At 40.2% G+C, this 21,206-nt stretch overlaps 1 protein-coding gene and 1 pseudogene across 2 annotated transcripts in view; one reads left to right on the forward strand and one right to left on the reverse strand.

Annotated features, from left to right (window-relative positions):
* SMAP2 (small ArfGAP2) overlaps positions 1 to 21,206 on the reverse strand; it is a 48,115-nt gene that overhangs the window by 9,265 nt on the left and 17,644 nt on the right. Inside the window, exons 2-4 of the mRNA XM_082388875.1 lie at positions 8,661 to 8,794; positions 7,331 to 7,416; positions 6,265 to 6,343 (exon numbers count right to left, since the gene is read on the reverse strand). Coding sequence (XP_082245001.1) covers positions 6,265 to 6,343; positions 7,331 to 7,416; positions 8,661 to 8,794 — 299 coding nt within the window. The remainder of the gene's footprint in view (positions 1 to 6,264; positions 6,344 to 7,330; positions 7,417 to 8,660; positions 8,795 to 21,206) is intronic.
* Positions 1,187 to 6,258, forward strand: LOC309627192 (polypeptide N-acetylgalactosaminyltransferase 1 pseudogene; annotated as a pseudogene). The gene has a single exon. The product of its transcript is annotated as a polypeptide N-acetylgalactosaminyltransferase 1 pseudogene (transcript).

Consider the following 21,206-nt stretch of genomic DNA (forward strand, 5'->3'; position numbering starts at 1 on the left):
TAAACAAGAACACAGGCATATAAAAGGAAGTATAGGCGGCGGAGGCGGGGCTCGCGTCGGGCCCGCCCGGGGAGCCGCAGGCAGTGGTCGAGGAGGCGGCGCGGCGGACCGACAGTAGCGCCCGCGCTGGGACCCACGGGACCGCGCCGCGACCGCCGGGGCCGACCCCGAGGAGCGCCCGCCGCCGCCGCCGCCGCCGCTGCCGCGCGGACCAAGGTTATGAACGTGATTTCTGATGAAACTGGATTGGAATAATTTTCATGATCTTTGTATATTTATATATATTTTAAAATTTTGCATTTGACTTAAAGTGCCATGAGAAAATTTGCGTATTGCAAGGTGGTCCTAGCCACCTCCTTGATTTGGGTACTCTTGGATATGTTCCTGCTGTTTTACTTCAGTGAATGCAACAAATGTGATGAAAAAAACGAGAGAGGACTTCCTGCTGGGGATGTTCTAGAGCCAGTACAAAAGCTTCATGAAGGTCCTGGAGAAATGGGGAAACCAGTCGTCATTCCCAAAGAGGATCAAGAAAAGATGAAAGAGATGTTTAAAATCAATCAGTTCAGGCTTCCCCGTTGGCGCAGTGGTTGAGAATCTGCCTGCTAATGCAGGGGACACGGGTTCGAGCCCTGGTCTGGGAAGATCCCACATGCTGCGGAGCAACTGGGCCCATGAGCCACAACTACTGAGCCTGCGCGTCTGGAGCCTGTGCTCCGCAACAAGAAAGGCCGCGATAGTGAGAGGGCCCGTGCACCGTGATGAAGAGTGGCCCCCACTTGCCGCAACTAGAGAAAGCCCTAGCACAGGAACGAAGACCCAACACAGCCAAAAATAAATAAATTTATTTTAAAAAAAAAAAAAGGATAAAATCAATCAGTTCAATTTAACGGCAAGTGAGATGATTGCACTCGACAGATCTTCACCAGATGTTAGGTTAGAAGGGTGTAAAACAAAGGTGTATCTAGATAATGTTCCTGGATACAAGGAATATTATCACAACAAGTGTGGTGATTGTTTCCCACAATGAGGCTTGGAGCACACTTCTGCGAACTGTCCATAGTGTCATTAATCGCTCACCAAGACACATGCTAGAAGAAATTGTTCTAGTAGATGATGCCAGTGAAAGAGACTTTTTGAAAAGACCTCTAGAGAGTTATGTGAAAAAATTAAATTACCAGTTCATGTAATTCGAATGAAGCCATGCTCTGGATTGATCAGAGCTAGGTTAAAAGGAGCTGCAGTGTCTAAAGGCCAAGTGATCACCTTTTTAGATGCTCACTGTGAGTGTACAGTGGGGTGGCTGGAGCCTCTCTTAGCCAGGATCAAACATGACAGGAAGACAGTGGACTATCCTATCACTGATGTGATCAGTGATGATACTTTTGAGTACATGGCAGGTTCTGACATGACCTATGGTGGATTCAACTGGAAGCTCAATTTTCACTGGTATCCTGTTACCCAAAGAGAAATGGACAGAAGGAAAGGTGATTGAACTCTTCCTGTGAGAACACCTACAATGGCAGGAGGCCTTTTTTCAATAGACAGAGATTACTTTCAGGAAATTGGAACATATGATGCTGGAATGGATATTTGGGGAGGAGAAAACCTAGAAATTTCCTTTAGGATTTGGCAGTGTGGAGGAACTTTGGAGATTGTTACTTGCTCACATGTTGGACATGTGTTTCAGAAAGCTATACCCTACATGTTTCCAGGAGGCACAGGGCAGATTACCCATAAAAATAACAAATGACTTGCAGAAGTGTGGATGGATGAATTCAAGCATTTCTTCTATATAATTTCTCCAGGTGTTACAAAGGTAGATTATGGAGATATATCACCAAGACTTGGTCTAAGACGCAAACTCCAATGCAGACCTTTCTCTTGGTACCTAGAGAATATTTATGCCAATTCTCAGATTCCACATCACTATTTCTCTTTGGGAGAGATATGAAATGTGGAAACAAATCAGTGTCTGGATAACATGGCTAGAAAAGAGAATGAAAAAGTTGGAATTTTTAACTGTCACAGTATGGGAGGTAATCAGGTTTTCTCTTACACTGACAACAAAGAAATTAGAACAGATGACCTTTGCTTGGGTGTCTCCAAACTTAATGGCCCAGTCACAATGCTCAAATGCCACCACCTAAAAGGCAACCAACTTTAGGAGTATGACCCGGTGAAATTAACCCTGCAGCATGTGAACAGTAATCAGTGCCTAGATAAAGCCACGGAAGAGGACAGCCAGGTGCCCAGCATTAGAGACTGCAATGGAAGCCAGTCCCAGCAGTGGCTTCTTCGAAATGTCACCCTTCCAGAAATATTCTGAGACCAAATTTACAAAAAAAGAAAAAAATAAGGATTGACTGGGCTACCTCAGCATCCATTTCTGCTACATTCTTAAGTAGCAAAAAAGGAAAAGTGCTTTCCTCCTGTAGGATGTAGGGTTTATCAGCCATTAAAACTTAGACTGCTCTCGCTTTCACTAGCTGTGAACCGGCCCTCCTGTCCAAGGATATGAAACTACGTAGTAGCGAGACTGTGCACACTGATGTTTACAAGATTGGAAGAGTCTTCCATCAAGAATCATTGTAAAGAATGTTCAGACTGAAACAATCTACGAAAATGTGATTTCCAGAGAGCTGAACCTTTTATGGTTTGCTTGCATATCAGTAATTTCTGCTGAATATGCTTTTATAATGAAGAGACGTCCAAGATTTTTTTCTGATTAGAACTGGTAGCCAGTGTATTAAATATTGATATAAAAATAAATGAAAAAGAACTGGAACCAGATTCAGAATCATGAAAACATTTTTACAACAATAAAAAAAACTATATTAAACAGGGTTTAAAGGAAATTAAAACAGAACTATGAGAAGTACCATTTGTTATAGTATAGTATCAAATTTCTATATAGATTTTATACCTCAGTGGGGAAAAATAACTGATTCCGATGACATTCATTCTGCTTTCATCTGTGATAGTCATGGATGCTTTTCTTTTCCCTTGGGGTGCTGAAATTGAGCTGAAAAAGTGGCTCTTCGAACATAGTTTTAATTGCTTTCTACAGTTTTTTTTATTTAGTTTGTGAGCTGTTGGAATTGTAATTTCTAATTTCCTTCAAAATATGGAGATTTAAAATAATGTCTGGTCTCACTGAACAAGTTTGATATCTCAGTTGCTCTTGGGTCAACTGGCTTATAGACTTTCTCTCACACACACAAATTTCTTATTAGATTTTCGACTTCCTAACTTGATTCAACTGATTATGCTTAATACCCAAGATTCATACTACTGTACTACAGATTTGTTTTCACAGCAATAAATCTTCTGTTCTTTGTTTATGATTCCACTCAACAAAAGGCCTGTAGAAGTGATTTATTATTTGGGTATTTGGAGATGATACGTTTGATGGAGTTTTCGAAAACTTTTTTCACTCCATACTCAGATGTGCTTCATTGTCAAGTGCATATTTACATTAGGTTCTTGAATTGTAATGTTGATCTGTTGCTTTTTTTAAAAATAAAATTTGACTAAAAAAAAATGGAAGTATAGCATACACGTGAAAAATGGTCAGCCCTGCTAATCATCAAAAAGTGAAATTTAAAATTCATTTTGGGGGGAATTCACTGAAGGTCCAGTGGTTAGAACTCTGCGCTTACATTGCTGAGGGCCCAGGTTCGATCCCCGGTTGGGGAGCTAAGATCCCTCAAGCTGCAAGGCATAGCCAAAAAAAAAAAAAGCACTTTTTGAGGGAGAAAAATCTTAATAATAATATCTAATATTGGTAGGGATTGAGTAAAACTACCACTCTTACCCAATGCTAAGAAGACAGTATAAAATAGCACAACTTCTAGAAAGTATATTGGCAAAAGTATGAAGAGACAAATACTGAAACCCTTTGCCCTAGATAATACAATATTTTGTAATGTATCTTAAGAAAATAATCCAAAACATGGAAAAGGTTATATACACCAAGAACTTCATCCCAGAATTTTATATGCTGAAGAAAAACTTAACCTTTATGCCACAGAGGAGAATAGTAAAATAAACTGTGATCTAGTACTCACTGAATAAGATTCAACAATTACAAGTTGTGAAAACTAACAAGTAATGCTACCAAAAAGAAAATGATGTGTTAAGTCGAGTGAAAGCAGGAGACATTCTATATAACTGTATTATAATTACGCCTCCAAAAAGTAGGAAAAAAAAGGGAGAACACACCAAAATGATAATCATTAGTAAAGATAAGAGTAGGCATGGATTTTCCACTTTAACTTTCATATTATCTATAAAGTGATATTATAATCATGAAGAACACACGCAGCTATGTCTGTTTCATGCATAGTGTAATGCTTTAATACAGAACACTTTATTTCTTGAAGTTAAAAATGTCTTACCTGTCCATTTAAAAAGAATACTCTTTAATTAACAAAGGCAGTTTCTTTTAGATTTGATAATAAATGCCTTCACTTAGCAAATATTAATTCTTGGCATATAAATCTTTGCAAGAGTATTTTTTAAAAATCTAAGTACAGGGGCTTCCCTGGTGGTGCAGTGGTTGAGAATCTGCCTGCTAATGCAGGGAACACGGGTTCGAGCCCTGGTCTGGGAAGATCCCACATGCCACGGAGCAACTGGGCCCATGAGCCACAACTACTGAGCCTGCGCGCCTGGAGCCTGTGCTCCGCAGCAAGAGAGGCCGCGATGGTGAGAGGCCCGTGCACCGCGATGAAGAGCGGCCCCCGCTTGCTGCAACTAGAGAAAGCCCTCGCACAGAAACGAAGACCCAACACAGCCAAAAAAAAAAAAAAATCTAAGTACATCAAATAAAAAAGTTTGAAATAGCTCTTTGGCACATAGGAGATATTTCCTTCCTAAATGAAAACATTCAGTGAGTAAAACAGGCTGCTTTCATGGGGTATGGTACACCAGCAACCTAATTACGAATGAATACTATCTCCATATAGCTACTCTTTCCTCTTCTCCCACCTTCTGAATTACCTCAGATACCTTTTTCTGACCTCGTCTGATTTTATATGTTCTGGTACAATGAGTAGAGCTAAGCAGACAGACCACAGTTTTCTACAAATGAAAGGAAACGTTTGTGCTTTGGTTTCAAACCCTTTTTGATGATGCCATCTAAGCCGTAGTTGTACACCGGGTTAATTCTTTCTTGGGACAGTTACAATAACTTCCAGGTCCCTTTTCTGGATGACTGTGAGGTAAGAGTCCTTCATACTAAGTTGAGAAGGAATTATCTTTACCTAACTACACGTATTACCCTGCACTTGCCTACACTGAAATTCACCTCCCAGTTAGTGTTCCTTTTCACACAAGCTCAAAAGATCAGTCTGGAGCTGATTCCAATTAGCTTGACTTTAAATTACCTGGAAGGGCTTAGAGCCCTGTGTAAACTTAATGATTTCACTGGCTAGTACATCTTCCATTAAAATAAACAACAGATAGAAGATAGAGGATAGCTAGATAGGTCCTTGGCTAGAACTGGAGAATCCCATATTCTCCATACTTCCTTGGTTAGAGAAACAGTCAATTATTCCAAAGCAAATTTACTATAGAGTCTTGTCAAAGGCTTTTTGAAGGTCTAAGTAGTCATATTTATTGGTTCCTCTCTAGTTGTCATTAGTCAGGCATATTTTCTTCTTCCAGAAACCGTGTTGTATTTCCCCCTGTATGTTATACTTGTCCAGTTATCATACGCTGTATTTCAGATTCTAACTACACGCCTAGGATGAAAAGTGTATTTGGCAACTGGGAGTCTCCTAAAACCCCCTCTCAAGAACAAGGGTCCCATTGGCAGTCTGTCGACACACTGGAAATAATATGCTGGTCAAACTGAAGGAAACTCTAGTGCTTTAATTACACCTAATTTTGTTGACTGCATTTACAGCAAAAAAATGCACACACACACACACACACACACACACGTATATACATACACACACATATTATTCTGTTTGATCTAGTATGCCCAACATGTCCATCTGAAGAATTTGGAGCTGGGAATCACTAACATCTAAATCCAAATCAAGGTAAAGAATTCACTGATGGTTGGTCCATCCCTGCGGCAAAAGTTTGCTCCATGATACCTCATGGTCTTGATTCTATAGCTGGCTTTTTTCTACTTTTTTTTTTTCTTTATGGTCTTAGAGTATTTTGGTAGCTGTTCTTCAGATTCCCACCTGGGCTGATTAATAAGCAAATTATTTATTATGAACAAAACTTGAAAGATTTACAACCAACCCTAAAGGCATTGATGTCCAGACTTCGGTCCATGTATTTCTTCTTCTCATATTTATCTCGAATAAATCCCTCGACAGCTCTGCAGAAAGCTTATTAAGGATAAATCAAACAAATCTTTTTCATGGAATGACTATAAAAGGTCAATTGGTATTCCATGGAACATCGTTCTCCTCTCTCCCTCCTGCCTGGTTTCCCCACATGGCTCCTGTCTCTTCACGTGGGGTTTCCCTGACCAAAACCTTTAAATGCCTCCTTCGTGGTTACTGCAGGGAATCACCATTTCCTAGGGTTTTCCTTCAGAGTAATGATAGCAGAAAATGGGATCAATCTTCATTTTGACATCAGTGGAGCCTGTGGCTATTCTAGAATACAGGTAAAGCAGTCAATTATCTATTTTAAAGCCCTTAAGTCAACAAGTCTTAAACAAAGGCACCTGAGTGCCCCTTATAACCTCTTGTGCCCCACTGCCAGATTCTGATCAGTGGATCCTCTGCAGGGCCCCAAATCTGCATTTAACAGGTTCCACCTGCACCCACCAAAAGCAAACTCTAGTAAGATGGTCTACAAACCACATTTTGAGAAGCACTGCGTTCAGGGGGTTTGGTTTTGTGAGCTGGGTGCTATCTCCTTTGGAGGGGATGGGGGAAGAAAGTTATGGATTAACTGGTCAACAACAATTAATTCTTTGAGCTAGGACATAAAAAGGTGTTAAAAATGAATGGCAGTTTTGCTAACTCAACATAGCACAATAAACTATTCTTTTTATCAAACAATGGTTTCAGAGATCCAAAAATTATTGGAGATGTCACTTTCTGGAAGAATTCACAGTGAACCACTGCAGTCTTAATTCCTGAACGAGTCTTCCCCATGTGACACCACCATTCTGACATTAGAAAGTATACGTGGACTTCCTATGTGTCTTGGTTGCAGGAGAGAGGAAAAGCCAGACTTCGACTAATCCACATATAGATATGGCCCAGTCAGATCATGGGTTCTGAGTCTTGTGTGACTCTCCCAAAACACCAAAAAAACCACTCAGCCTTCTGAGTTGCTCCAGAAAAGATACGGGTCTATTTGAGGTCGCCGAAAGGTCTCAGGCAGGTAGGCTTCATAAAGTCGGTTTGCTTTTCCATTCCCCATCTCTTGCATGCACTGCAATAAAAACGATGTGGAAACAAGGAATGTCACATCAGGAGAGAACTGAAAAACTTCTCACCCAATTGTACCATTTTACAATTGAAGAACCAACCTAGGGAGTGGCAGAACCGAGATTTAAACCTGTATTCTGATTTCCAATCCATGATTCTCTCTGCTCTACTCCCAACCATTTACTTTCACAGCTGTCTTTCCTGCCACCCCTCCTCCTTTTATTGAAAGATTTGTCTGACAGGATACATTTAATTCAATAATAATTCAAGATCCCATTTCAAAGTCCAAGACATAGCTGCCAATCAAAATGTCTACTTGGCAGGCAATAATCAGTGCCTAATCAGGCAGGCAATAATCAGGAACAACTACAATTCTGAGTTTATAGCAGTAATTAACCTATTCCGCTGTATTACCAATAAATGTGTTTCTCATTAGGCTTTTGAAAGACTCCTTAACACTTGTGAGAGAGAAATTCCAAGATTTTAAAAAATCTTCAAATTCCCAAATACCTCCATGGCATGTAATTTCCTTCATAAGATGCAGTAAAGTGTAACTGGAAAATATAACTAACCTTTTAGTCCTTTAGTGAATCCATAAAAGTAATCTAAAGTAACTTCTAAAGCCATTTTCTGTTAAGAATAACCTCTTATTTCTAACACCAACTTTAGCAACTGGTTTTCTTTGGAGCCTCTTTCCCCCCAAACAAAGGAAAAAAAGTTTTTTAAATTACTTTAACAAGTTTCAATGCAGGAAGAGAATATAGAACAATGAAGCCACATCGAGGTGCAGCTCTTGGGCCAGGCTGGACTCACTAACTTAAGTGTCTCATGCCCAGCCCACCAACCTAACAGCAAGCAAGATTCATATATGCATTTCTGCAATAAAACATTATTATAAGTCTATGTGTTGGAAGGTTTTCTTTTTTTAAGTGAGTATCTAAAACTATAAACGTTAGATCTGCAAATGCCAAGGCCCTTAGAAAATAATCCAAGGATCCCCCTTTATACCTTCATGGATCCATGGGGTCCTAGTCCATAGACTCTTTGTGCTTTGAAGGAAGCAAAATATAAGTAGAATAACTTGTGTCTTAAATATAAAGATTAAAAATGTTAAATGTGACATAAGTGTTTAACAACTAAACTTTCCTTTACCTTCGCCTTTATGCCCAGTTTGACTGAAATGCATCCGGAACTACTTTTACATGGAAGTATGGGAGCAGTTGACTCACTCTTGGGCTGTGTAAATACCTGGATCTGTTCCTGAGTCCACTGGTCGAGGTTAACTGATTTTACCCTGGATATGTGCACCCCGAGATTCCTGTGGATTCCAGCACATCGAATGCAGATGAACACACCAATGTTCCAGGAGGCCCATCGTGGTCCTGTGGAGGTCAGGAACAGGGCAATAAAGTACAAATTAAAACAACATTCAAGACCCAAAGTGGAATATTTAGATTATCAGACAACATTTCTGCTAGAACATAAGTGAGAGAATTGTTACCACAATCATCTTTAAAAAACTTTTTTTTAGATTTTATTTTTATTTTTTTGGCTGTGCTGTGCAGCTTGCAGGATCTTAGTTCCCCAACCAGGGATTGAACCTAGGCCCTGGCAGTGAAAGTGCTGAGTCCTAACCACTGGACCGCCAGGGAATTCCCATAATCAACTTTCTTTAAAAAATTCGTTTTGTTCATTCCTCCAAGAATCAGCTTTCTTTAAGTTTAAATATTTTTTAAGTGTACAATACAGTGGTTTTTAGTATTCTCAGACAGTTGTACACCATCACCACTATCTAATTCTGGTGATGGTGTACACCCCAAAAAGAAATCTCAAGCCCATTAGCAAGCACTCCCCATTTCCTCCCAACTTCCCCCCGCCCCAGCCCCAGGCAACCACAAATCTACTTTCTGTCTCTGTAGATTTGCCAATTCTGGACATTTCATATAAATGGGATTATATAATGTGTGGGCATTTGAGTATGGAGCAGCTTTTTACAGTGTCTGATAATATGAGTGTTGAAATGCAAATATTATAATACTGTTACTCATGGTTTTTAAAAATCCCAGGAGAACAATGGGAAGTCATGTCACATTCTATTTAGTATCTTACACGAACAGCCCTCCCTCAAGAAACATTTCAATGGTAGTGAGACCTGGATTCAGTTTTCCTACTAGGAAAAAAGATACAGACATGCCATGCCAGCTCAAGGCTCAGCCTGAAATTTAAAACTTTGTTTATCTTCCCCTCCCAACCAGGCCTATAAAATATGCATCCAGATTCACTTAATAGGATCCTTTCCCCTCGGGCTGATGTCCCTACTTTACCCAACTACAGAATTATTTAGATTCACAGTTGTCAAATAATAAAGATACTTACAGCAATAAAAAAGAAATCTCAGATATGTATTTCAGTAAAATTCTGTTACATAATCTCCTGCCAACTTTGCTCACCCTAATAATCACTCTGGGAAATTTTCAAACTCTTCTTCATAATTTTTATACAGGATAAAACTGACTTACTTTTATATGACACCTGCCAAACACTTGCTGAAAAATCACTAATATTTCCTCTGCCATCATTCCACTAAGCAGAAATTTACCACATAAAAGAAGCATGATGTCAAAGTTAGAGGTTTTGATAAAGAGGTGAAAAGACACTAATTGATTTTCTACAGAGATAAACAGGACCTGCATTTGGAGCAACAAAGGACATGAGGTTTCAATTCTGCTGGACACAGATAATAGTTTGGTTGGTCTAAGGGTTTTGGCAGCAGTTTTAATAAGGGAATGCTAGAATCATATGGCAGAAAATTATTCTTAGAAATTTGAATCCGCAATTATTATAAGTAAGAATGTAATTTTTGGACAAAGATATTACTGATACTATGGCAAAAACTACAAATACAGAAGGCTCAAGTCCTTCTTATAACCACCAGGTGGTGCTCTCGGCCTGAAATTTTATCCCAATACCCTCTTACTGCTCTAATCTTGCTAGGCTCAGATAGATTTATCTTCTAAAAAGAACTTCAGTCCCTTCAAATCCCCAGACAGATTTGCACAGTAGATCTGCTATGTAGTCAATAAACACACAAATGATCCACACACTTCTTTCAGTGGGAGTTAACATAAACACAAAACAGAAAACCTAAATAGATGTGAATGAGGTTCCTTAGCGTGCTGTATGTCTATTTTGGGTTACAGTTTTCATAAAGGAACTCAGATAAAATCTAAATTATACAAGATTTTAAATGGGACCAAAAGTTAATATTTCATGTTTCTTTACCATTTTCCCTTTGCTCTAGATTCTAGAACTCATAAGATAGTTACATTATATTTGTTTGCTAACAAAATTAGAAGCCAAAAACACTAATTAAAAGGTAGCTGTGGGACTTCCCTGGTGGTGCAGTGGTTAAGAATCTGCCTGCCAATGCAGGTGACACGGGTTCGATCCCTGGTCCAGGAAGCAACTAAGCCCATGCGCCACAACTACTGAGCCTGCGCTCTAGAGCCCGCGAGCCACAACTACTGAAGGCCACACGCCTAGAGCCCGTGCTTTGCAATAAGCAATGAGAAGCCCGTGCACCGCAATGAAGAGTAGCCCCCGTTCACTGCAACTACAGAAAGCCCGTGCTCAGCAACAAAGACCCAACGCAGCCAAAAATAAAATTAAAAAGTAAAAAAGTAAAAAGTTACCTGTGGAATGTTATGCTATTTGCTTCCTGACCCTAAGTCTGGAGAAGGTGATTCCCAAACATCTAAGCTACTGTCACAACCGTGGAATTTCTCCAGATCCCGTTCCAGAGTATTTAACGTCTCTTTGCCTCGGAGGAATACAAGACTAAATCCTGATATTCTGGAGCCACTAACAAGGCCTCAGTATAGAAACACAGGCAAAAATATTTTCATGAAAGGTCAGAGGAAGCCTTCTCTGCTCCCCCTCCCACATCCCTCCTACAACCTTTTCCCTGTGAAATACAGACAGTTCTATCTCAGACACTCAGCCTCCTTTAGTTTTAAGCCACTAGATTTATTAATCAATAACTGCATGCTCCATAAAGGATTTTGAAATTGGAGAAAAGGAAAACACAGGAGAGATACTTATATGGCTGAAAATATGGGAAAATGGTGTTGTTATTAAAAGCATAATCTTTGCAGCCAGAAAAAAACTTACATTTCGAAGGTCAGCTTCGTCAATGATTAGCTGTGTGACCTTCAGAGAGATACTTAAGCTTCCTAAACCCCAGTTTCCTCATCTACAAAATGTGTACAATAATATTCACCTCACAGTGCTGAGAATATGGAGGGGTAATAATAAAAGAGAGCTATATATAAGAACATGGTATAGAATGAGATTTCTGGAACCCATTTCCCATTCATCTCCTTCATGATAAGAGCATGTTTTGTTTTGTTTTTTAATTAATTATTTTTGGCTGCGTTGGGTCTTCGTTGCTGCGCCTGGGCTTTCTCTAGTTGCAGCGAGCGGGGGCTACTTTTCGTTGTGGTGCGCGGGCTTCTCATTGCGGTAGCTTCTCTTTGTTGCAGAGCACAGGCTCTAAGCATGCGGGCTTCAGTAGTTGTGGCACGTGGGCTCAGTAGTTGTGGCACGTGGGCTCAGTAGTTGTGGCTCGCGGGCTCTAGAGCGCAGGCTCAGTAGTTGTGGTGCACGGGATTAGTTGCTCCGCAATTGTGGGATCTTCCCTGACCAGGTCTCAAACCCGTGTCCCCTGCATTGGCAGGTGGATTCTCAACCACTGCGCCACCAGGGAAGTCCGATAAGAGCATGTTAACGAATTCATATGTATAAACCAACACTATGCAACACCACAGAATGCTGCTTGTTAGACCGGAATGTGAGTTCTAGTCCTAAAACGTCAGAATCAAAATCAACGGACTGAAGAGCAGAAAGAAACTTACCCTCGATTCAATTTCAAAGTCTTCTAGAAAACATGAAATTTTAAGCAGTTTCTTTTATCTCCCTCAAAATATTCCTTGAGAATATACTACTTAAACCCCCAGCTGTTCCCCTTTTCTGTTATACGCCCCCGCCCTGCCCTGGTGTCCATACACGCCTCCACTGCACACACAGAGGAAGGTGGGAAGCTGACAGCCATCTGATGTGCCTGGATTCCACAGTACCTGGTACTGTTGCTACAAGGCCAGCCTACTTAAACATGGGATACATGCAAAGATAATCCAATTGTTCCATACACATTGGCCATGGCAACCAGGGAGAAAATATAAAAGATACCATTTTGAAGTCGAAAATGGAAAGAGACTCTGGGAGGCAATATTTCAAACCATTTTGAAAGCAAAGAGGATAGACAGCAATATAAACTGGTAGTGATTAGCACAACATAAGAGCAAGGTCATGGCTAAGTGAACATATTCATCAGGGGCCTACAAGCAGGCTCAGGAAGCATTAAGCAATATTAAAATTAACAAATAATCACTCTGCAATGAGGGATCAGTAAAAATGAAAAAAGTATATGGATTTGGCTAATCTGTCAAGAAATCAGCTCTAGTAAGTACCAGCCCAGTATCAGGGAAATCTGGGCTTACATTGACTAGTTACATGCCTTTTGACAAGATTCTCCAGGGCTTATTTCTCCATTTGTAAAATGGAAAGCATATAAATAAATCCAATTTACATTCAACTACTGGATGGCTTCTACATAACCGAGTTAACTACTGATGCCCAGCTGCAAATTTTTCTTGCTGCTGAAACTTCCCCCATCACCAGAGCTACTAGGCCTAGGAGAGTTCTGGGCTTGAGAAATCAGCAGAGAGAAGAGAACTAGAGTTACAGATAGCTTGAAGCTACTATTATAATAATTACAACTTGTTGATCTCTAACCTATGGAGTTCCAAAAAATAAATGTTAAGGGGGAAAAAAAAACATTGCTAAATCAATGGATACCCATAAATTAGACCTGCCAGCATCTTGGAGCTGTTGAAAAGCTCTTCAGCAGCAAGAAGGGTCAAGTAAGGGAGAGAAATTCTCTTCTATCTTCCATCCAAGCCCTGTTGAATCTACCTTGGAAACTTTCCCAGAATCTATCCATTTCTACCTAGACCTTCTCATATCTCACCTATAAGCATTCATTTTTTTTTAAATGGGCATAAGATTTTTTTGTTAGCTCTTCTTTAAAAATTTTTATTGAAATATAGTTAATTTACAATGTTGTATTAAGCATTCATTCTTTTAATATTATTTGTTGAGTACCTACTATGTGCCAAGCACTCTGCCTGCTAGGTACCAGGAATACAAAAGCAGAGACAATGAAGATGAAATTCCCTATTTCAAAGAGCTCACAGACTAACAACTAAACAGACTCCCACCAGAATAATCTCTCCAAAACACAAATCTGTACAGATCAGGCCCCCATATGTAAACTTTTCATGTAGTCTCAAATATAGAGGTGAAAATGTAAATTGGTGCTAATTTTCTGAATGGCATATTCCAAACTGAACTCTCAATCTCTTGCCACAAAACCTGTTCTTCCTCCATTCTTCTCCATCTTAATCAATTACACCTCCATCCGTTCAAACGCAGCAGTCAGAAATTTATACATCCATTTTTTATACCTGTCTTCTTCAACCGCCATATCTACACCATCACCAAGACCAAATATCTCTCAAATCAGTATCTCCTCTCTCCATCTGCAACACTATTTCTCTAATCCAAACTCACCAGATCTCTTGGACTAGTGCAATAACCTCCTAATTAATGTCTGTCTCCGCTTTTACATTCCCTTCTCCTCCAACACCAAACCAAAACCATTCTCTGCAAAACAGTCAGCTTGAGCTCTTAAAGAAGCAAAAGTGACCTTGTCACTCAGCTGCTTAAAACCTTTCTAGGGAAGCCTGCCTTCTGTCACTGTTGGATTAAAGAACAAAATCCTTAACGTGGTCTCCAAGGTCTTACATGATCTGGCCCATGGCTACTTCCCCAGCTTCTCAACTCCAGTCACGCCAGCCTTCTTTCATTTCCTCAAAACACCAACATGTTCTTGACTTAGGGCTTCTGGCCTTTGTACACGCTGCTCTCACTGCCTAAAGAGCTCCTTCCCCAACCACTATCCACCCCTTGTAGCCTGGTCAACTCCTATATATCATGAAGGTCTCAGCTGAAAAGCTTCTTCCTCAAAGGAGCCTTTCCTTGGTCCCCCAACCTAAACCAGATTATATTCTCTCTTCCATCTTTTCTTCTGGTTTTTACACTTCGTTATGGAAAATTTCAAACGCACAAAAGCCGAGCATAATTAACCAGCAGCTTCAGCAATTATCAACCTCTGGCCAATCTTATTTTAGCTATACTCCCACACACTCAACTCCCAACCTTGGAATATTTTGAAGCAAATCCCAAATATCATACCATTCAATCTGTATATATTTTGGTATATACCTCTAAAAATAAGGACTTTTCAAAGGTTATAAACTTTCATTTATTTTACCCTTTACTTTTTCTTTCTAAGTTGTACCATATTTTATCATATATTTATTTGTGTGATTGCTGAACATGTCTTTTCCACTAAACTATAAGTGCCACAAGAGCAGGCAGATCTGTGATGTTCACTGTTACATTCCCAGGACACAGCACAGTTCCTCGCACACAGCAGGGAGGCAAAATTTGTTTAAAAATTAATTAAAAGTAAGTAAATCCTTTGAACACCACCCACCCCTGCTGTAAGAATTCATCAGGGAAACAACAGGTCAAGTACACAAAGAAATATATTAAGAATGTTCATTAATATATTAATGTTCCAACAAAAAACATCAACAGATTCCATAAAAGAACTATGAGATCACTACTCAGTTAGGGAAAAGAAAATTGTAGCTCTTTATTTAATATAGAAACATGTCCATGTTGTATTAATTATAAAATACAATTTTAAACAGTATAAACAGAACAAATCAAACCATTTTTGTTTAAGAATGTGAATAAATGTATATGTATACACAGAAAAAATGTGTAGAAGGATATATGTAAAATATTAAAAGCTATTATTTCTGGGTAGTGGGATTGTGAAATATTTATTTTCCTATTTTTTTATATACTCTCTGAATTGTTTGCAATGAACTTGCATTACTTTTGTAATGAGAAAAAACAGTACAGGTATTTTAAAAACAAAACAACAGAGCCATCCATGGCTCCTTACTGGCTGCCAGATAAGTTGAAACTCCTTAGCATGATAATAAATAAATAATCCTGTGTAAAGCCCATGCTTTACACAGGATGAGCAAGTCATCATTCTGAAAAATGTCATGACTCACGCCTCTTTGCCTACACCTTCTTCCTACCTGAAATGGCTTTCTCCTCCATTCCCTGCTCAAAAACTTCAAAATCTAGTCTAATGTCACCTCTTTCTGTGAGGCCGTCAAGGGAATAAATCTTGACCTTTGCTATGGCTAAGAGTCCATTGCATGCTTTGCTCTTCCAATACTTAATATCTTATTACAGTTAGTTGTTTATGAGACTCTCTTGCCTTAAATAGACTATCAGCTCTGGAAGGCAAGGACCTTGTCCCTTCATCATTCATCCCAAACATTTACCACCATACTTGCAAGTAGTACATACAAAATAAGTATTTGTTAAATGAAGTCGTCAATTAACAAGATAAAAGGCATACAATTTTTTTCTGTTTTGCAAAATGAAGGGAGAAGAACTTTTCAAACACTTTCAAGGCAAAGATATTACACAGAAAAGGGATTAGGTTACTTTGGTGAGGCTCCAAAGGCAGAGGTAGCACCAGTGAGTAGAAGTTGATTTGGGCACACTCTGGGGAAGAATTTCCTAACTAATAATTAAGGTTGTGTGAAAACAAATGCAGAATATCCAGAAACAGTGGAATCCCAGTAAGCGCAAGTTTTCAAGAAGAGGCTGGATGATCAACTCTCAGGGATGGTGGAGAAATGATCCCTGCACAGTGGGTGGGGTAAACCATGAGCTGTAAAGTCCCTTCTAGTATCATTGTTCTACTGGCTGATTTGTAGGAAATTTTCATGTCCCTTCCTGCTTGAAATTCAGTGGTTCTGAAGGTACAACGTGAGATAATCCATGAAGATGTTAGGTCTTTTTTTTTTTTTTTTGGCCGCATCATGAGGCATAAAGGACCTTAGTTTCCCGACCAGGGATCAAACCTGTGCCCCCTGCAGGGGAAGCACGGAGCCCTAACCATTGGACCTCCAGGGAATTCCCTGAAGATGTTAGATTTTGATGAATCTAAAAATATGAAATCAAATTCAGTTCATGGAGCCTATGATTGTCACTGAAAGCTGGTTTAAATGTGACAGACACATAAGGAAGAACCTCCATCAACACATTTTGATTTGAAAATAGAGGCAAATTTCTCCTGAACTTGGCCTGTCATTAACTCCAGCATGAAATTCGAGAATCAAAGCGAAGCAGCAGCAGTATTTGTTTTAAGAACAATTCTAACGCTAGGTACCTCAGTTCCACTCATTATACCCCTTCAACCCTTGATTCACTACAAAGAAGAATACACATAAACACCAGTGGCATCTTGGAGAAATTAAGTAGGGCTATTAAGAGGTATGTTTATCAGCCTATTTCCATCTACACAAAAGAGAATTCACCTAGTTCCCTATTCGAAAATAACAATAAACAGTAACTTTGAACCTCTGTAAGTACAAACATTTTAAGGAACCATGAGGCCAAAATAAAAGCTTACTCAATCAACCTCTGCTCTCAGTACGCTCTGCAAGAGAAGTAAGTCCCTTTCCATCCGGTACATCTTGTAAGAATGTTGTTTCCTTTTGTCAAAAAGAGACACTGTCCACGTTCATATATTTGAAAAAGCAGAAGTTAATCTTCTTAAATGTTTGAGACAAAACAAATTGAAAGATTTCTGAGATTGATTAGAGAATAAAGGTAAATACTACACCAAGGAATTTAAAATTGGAAAATCAGAGGTGGAAAGAACATTAGAAGTCGGTGAGTCTAACCTTCTCATTAGTCATTGAGATCCTTTTATCTGGTTCCTCCCTAAACAGCTCTGGTACTAAGTCAGTTATGTACCATTTCAAAAGGAAGGCCATTCTACTGTTGGATGGCATTGAATACTAGAGATGCCTTCTTTACACTGAGTCCCATTAATCTGCCTTCTTACCATTTTTACCTCCTGGTGCTGCTTCTATACTACTCCCATATTTATATAAAATAACAAAAAATGCAAGATACAGATAGAGGTTTGAAGATTCTGGAAGAAGAGAGCAGCTATTCTACACTCAACTAAAATACAAGCCAGTTGAGCCAACTTAATCCAGGAGGTCAATGACAGAACAGATGTAGCAAACAAACTGCTATGATATCCATGGAGACGAAGCAAAGCAACATTATCCTCCTATCAGGTGACCAGAAAAAGGTGGTTAGTGAAGTAGAACACTGCTGAGCACTCATTGATGAAATAATTAGTTAGTCTACATCTAAACCCATTTCAGCAGATAACTTAAAATGGTCTTTGGGGCTTCCCTGGTGGTGCAGTGGTTAAGAATCTGCCTGCCAGTGCAGGGGACAGGGGTTCGAGCCCTGGTCTGGGAAGATCCCACATGCCGCGGAGCAACTAAGCCCGTGAGCCACAACTACTGAGCCTGTGCTCTAAAGTCCGCGAGCCACAACTACTGAGCCCGAGTGCCACAACTACTGAAGCCCCCGCGTGCCTAGAGCGTGTGCTCCACAACAAGAGAAGCCACTGCAAGGAGAAGCCAGCACACCGCAATGAAGAGTAGCCCCCGCTCGCCGCAACTAGAGAAAGCCCGCGCGCAGCAACGAAGACCCAATGCAGCCAATGAATAAATTCTTTTTAAAATAAAATAAAATGGTCTTTCTCTAAAGACATTAAAGTTTGTAACACTAGGAAATCAACAGGGAAGTGGAATGGGGACTAGTGGGAAAAAAGGAGGAGACATTGTTAATCTTTCTCTTGCTGTTAGCAGTGCTTACAGACAATGGATTGGCCTTGACTTTGCTCTGCTCTGGAGCGGGGGTGGTGGTGGAGAAAATTAAATACAATTGATAAAAAGCCTACAGAAAGTAATAAGCCTAAAACAATAAAACCGCCAAAGGGCCAGCGCTAGAACAAGGCACATGTCTACTGCTGGGTGCAGCAGCTTTCTCAGCTTCTCTATACACTGGCTATTCATTTCCTTTAAATCCTAGGAAAACCAGTACTTGCTCTGGATTAGTCCAGTAACATGCTTGTACATATCTCATGGTATTTACCTGACCCCTGCTAGCCACAAATCTATGGGCTAAAAGATAATAACTGTATCTCTAAAATTAATTAAACTACTCTGAAAAGACTGAAGGAAGGGCAATTAACTTTTAGTAAATTTAGCTCCACATCAATCTTATCTGCCTTATTTATTATTGGAAGGTAGAGATTTATTGCAGGTTAGGCTCTAACTCTTCCTTTCTGGCTATCCCAGCAGTGGACGGTAACTAATGTATACTTAGGTGATGTTTCTGGTAATAAAGACTACGAAATCAAACAACCTGTACCTTTATTACTCAACTCTATTTCCCAGAATACTTCAGAAGGGAAAGGATCAGGTCCTAGCTTGAACTTTTTTTTTTTTTTTTGGCTCTGAAAAGGACATTCTGCCAAGGTATGTGCTGATGATGTCACTGCCCCATTCAAAGACATGTAACTTAGACCCTCACTGTCAACTGAACTCCAAACTAAGTGTGGCTTAAATTCTTCCATGATCTGGGCCTTTCTAGAATCAATTCTTGTTATTCCTCTTCTTACTTCTATACGCCAACAAAGACATCACTTCCTCTAAAATGGTGTGTGTAGCTGCCAGCTGCCAGGTTCCAGCCACACAGAGAAATCTGAGAGGGTGACTCTCACCCACAGACACCCAGAGGCCTTTCTCTGATTTGGGGACAAGAGGCAGACTGAGGGACTCCCGGACAAGGTGAGTCCCTGATTCTACCCAGAGGGCCTCCGACTGCCACAAAGGTGTCTTTCCAGCCAGTCCTGGAGCAGGCAGCTGTGCAGTACCGCTGGTGGTGCTCTCTAAAAGCCTGAAACAAGGCCCAAGTCTCTTGGGGTTTCCCTGGGAGGTTCTGGTATGTGATGCTATGATTGTTTTCATAGTAGAGAGCTGATAATATTTTAAAGAGGGGAAAAGAGCTAGCAAAAACATCTTCTACCCGGGTTGAAGAATCTCATAAAGTCAGTGAGAAGATTAGACTGATTACACAAGCTGATGCCTGCAGCAGAGGCCAGTCCTCTGACGTTACAAACCTTGAGTATGGCAAAACGTAATAATCTAAACATGTCCACCTCTTTACTTGAGAACACAGTAGATTTTCTCGAAAAAGAACTAGAAGTGAGCCCTTAAACTTTCATTTCATGAAGGGATGGTGGCTTGCCTTCAAGGACATACATGGTTACTCAAAGATATGTCAAACTCTCTCCAACCCTTAGTGACTGGTGCCAAAACACCCTAAAAGCGTCTCAGAAGAATGCAGAACAACTTCAGAGGGAAAGAATGGATGGTATGGTTGAAAACACTCATTTTCAGGAAAGCCTAGGATTGCTTTCCCGAGAAGCTGCAGGATGGGGGCATAGAGTGTGGGAAATGAAGAAAAAAAATGTTTGAAAACTCAACTACACGGGTGAAATAGGTTGTAAATCATAAAAAGAGCCAGCTAAAAAGATCTATGACAAAAACTGTGCTGGAGAGGACAAATTTACCTGCTCTCTTTAGAGATTATGTGGATGATGGCAATTTGGGATTAGACAAAAAGAATGGATCAGAAAATGGAGACCACCTAGACTATGAGTCAGAAGTCGATTCAAAGAAACTCATCCATGCTGTTACTTAAATGTTTCCTTAAAAAGGCTAGAAGGAGAAAAGCAAGGAACATTTTAAAAATTATGTGAAGATGGGCTTCCCTGGTGGCACAGTGGTTAAAAATCCGCCTGCCAATGCAGGGTACACGGGTTCGAGCCCTGGTCCAGGAAGATCCCACATGCCGCGGAGCAACTAAGCCCGTGCGCCACAACTACTGAGCCTGCGCTCTAGAGCCTGTGAGCCACAACTACTGAAGCCCGCATGCCACAACTACTGCAGCCGCGCACCTAGAGCCCGTGCTCCACAACAAGAGAAGCCACCGCAATAAGAAGCCCGCGCACTGCAACGAAGAGTAGCCCCCGCTCACTGCAACTATAGAAAGCCCAGGCACAGCAACAAAGACCCAACGCAGCCAAAAATAAATTAATTAATTTAAAAAAAATTATGTGAAGACAATCAAATGAAAAGGAGCTTACAAGTCAAATGAGAAATTTCCAAACTGAGCAACCCTCTTTGCAATTTGAATATTCACAGCTTGAAAGTGAAATTCAAAAGCTTCAGCTGAAACTTCAAATAGTGACTGAACTACATCAAGAACATATAATGAAACTTTGCACAAAGTTAATCAAGGAGGGAATTTACTGCTTAGAACTAAAGAAGAAACTTCCCAAAGTGTACGAAAATATCAGCAGTGTACACCCCAAGCGCAACTCCTACAGAAAGCTGGCCAAAGACCTAGAGAGAGAATTGGAAAGAAACATTTCCTTCTATCAAAGATGGATCATGTCCCATGAGAAAAAACCCTCAACAAAGTTGGCTGGCATCTCTGTTGACTGAGAGAAAGCTCAACAAGCTAAGAAAAGAAACGGTCACAGGAGACAAAATTGGCCAAAGCAGGGTTTAAATTCCAGCTTTCCCCCAGGGGCTCCTCTGCCCCGCTATTCAGCAAGCAGAGGCCCGAGAGGGTCAG

This window comes from Balaenoptera borealis (assembly GCF_965194805.1).
Source record: "Balaenoptera borealis genome assembly, chromosome: 1".
Taxonomy (NCBI): Eukaryota; Metazoa; Chordata; class Mammalia; order Artiodactyla; family Balaenopteridae; genus Balaenoptera; species Balaenoptera borealis.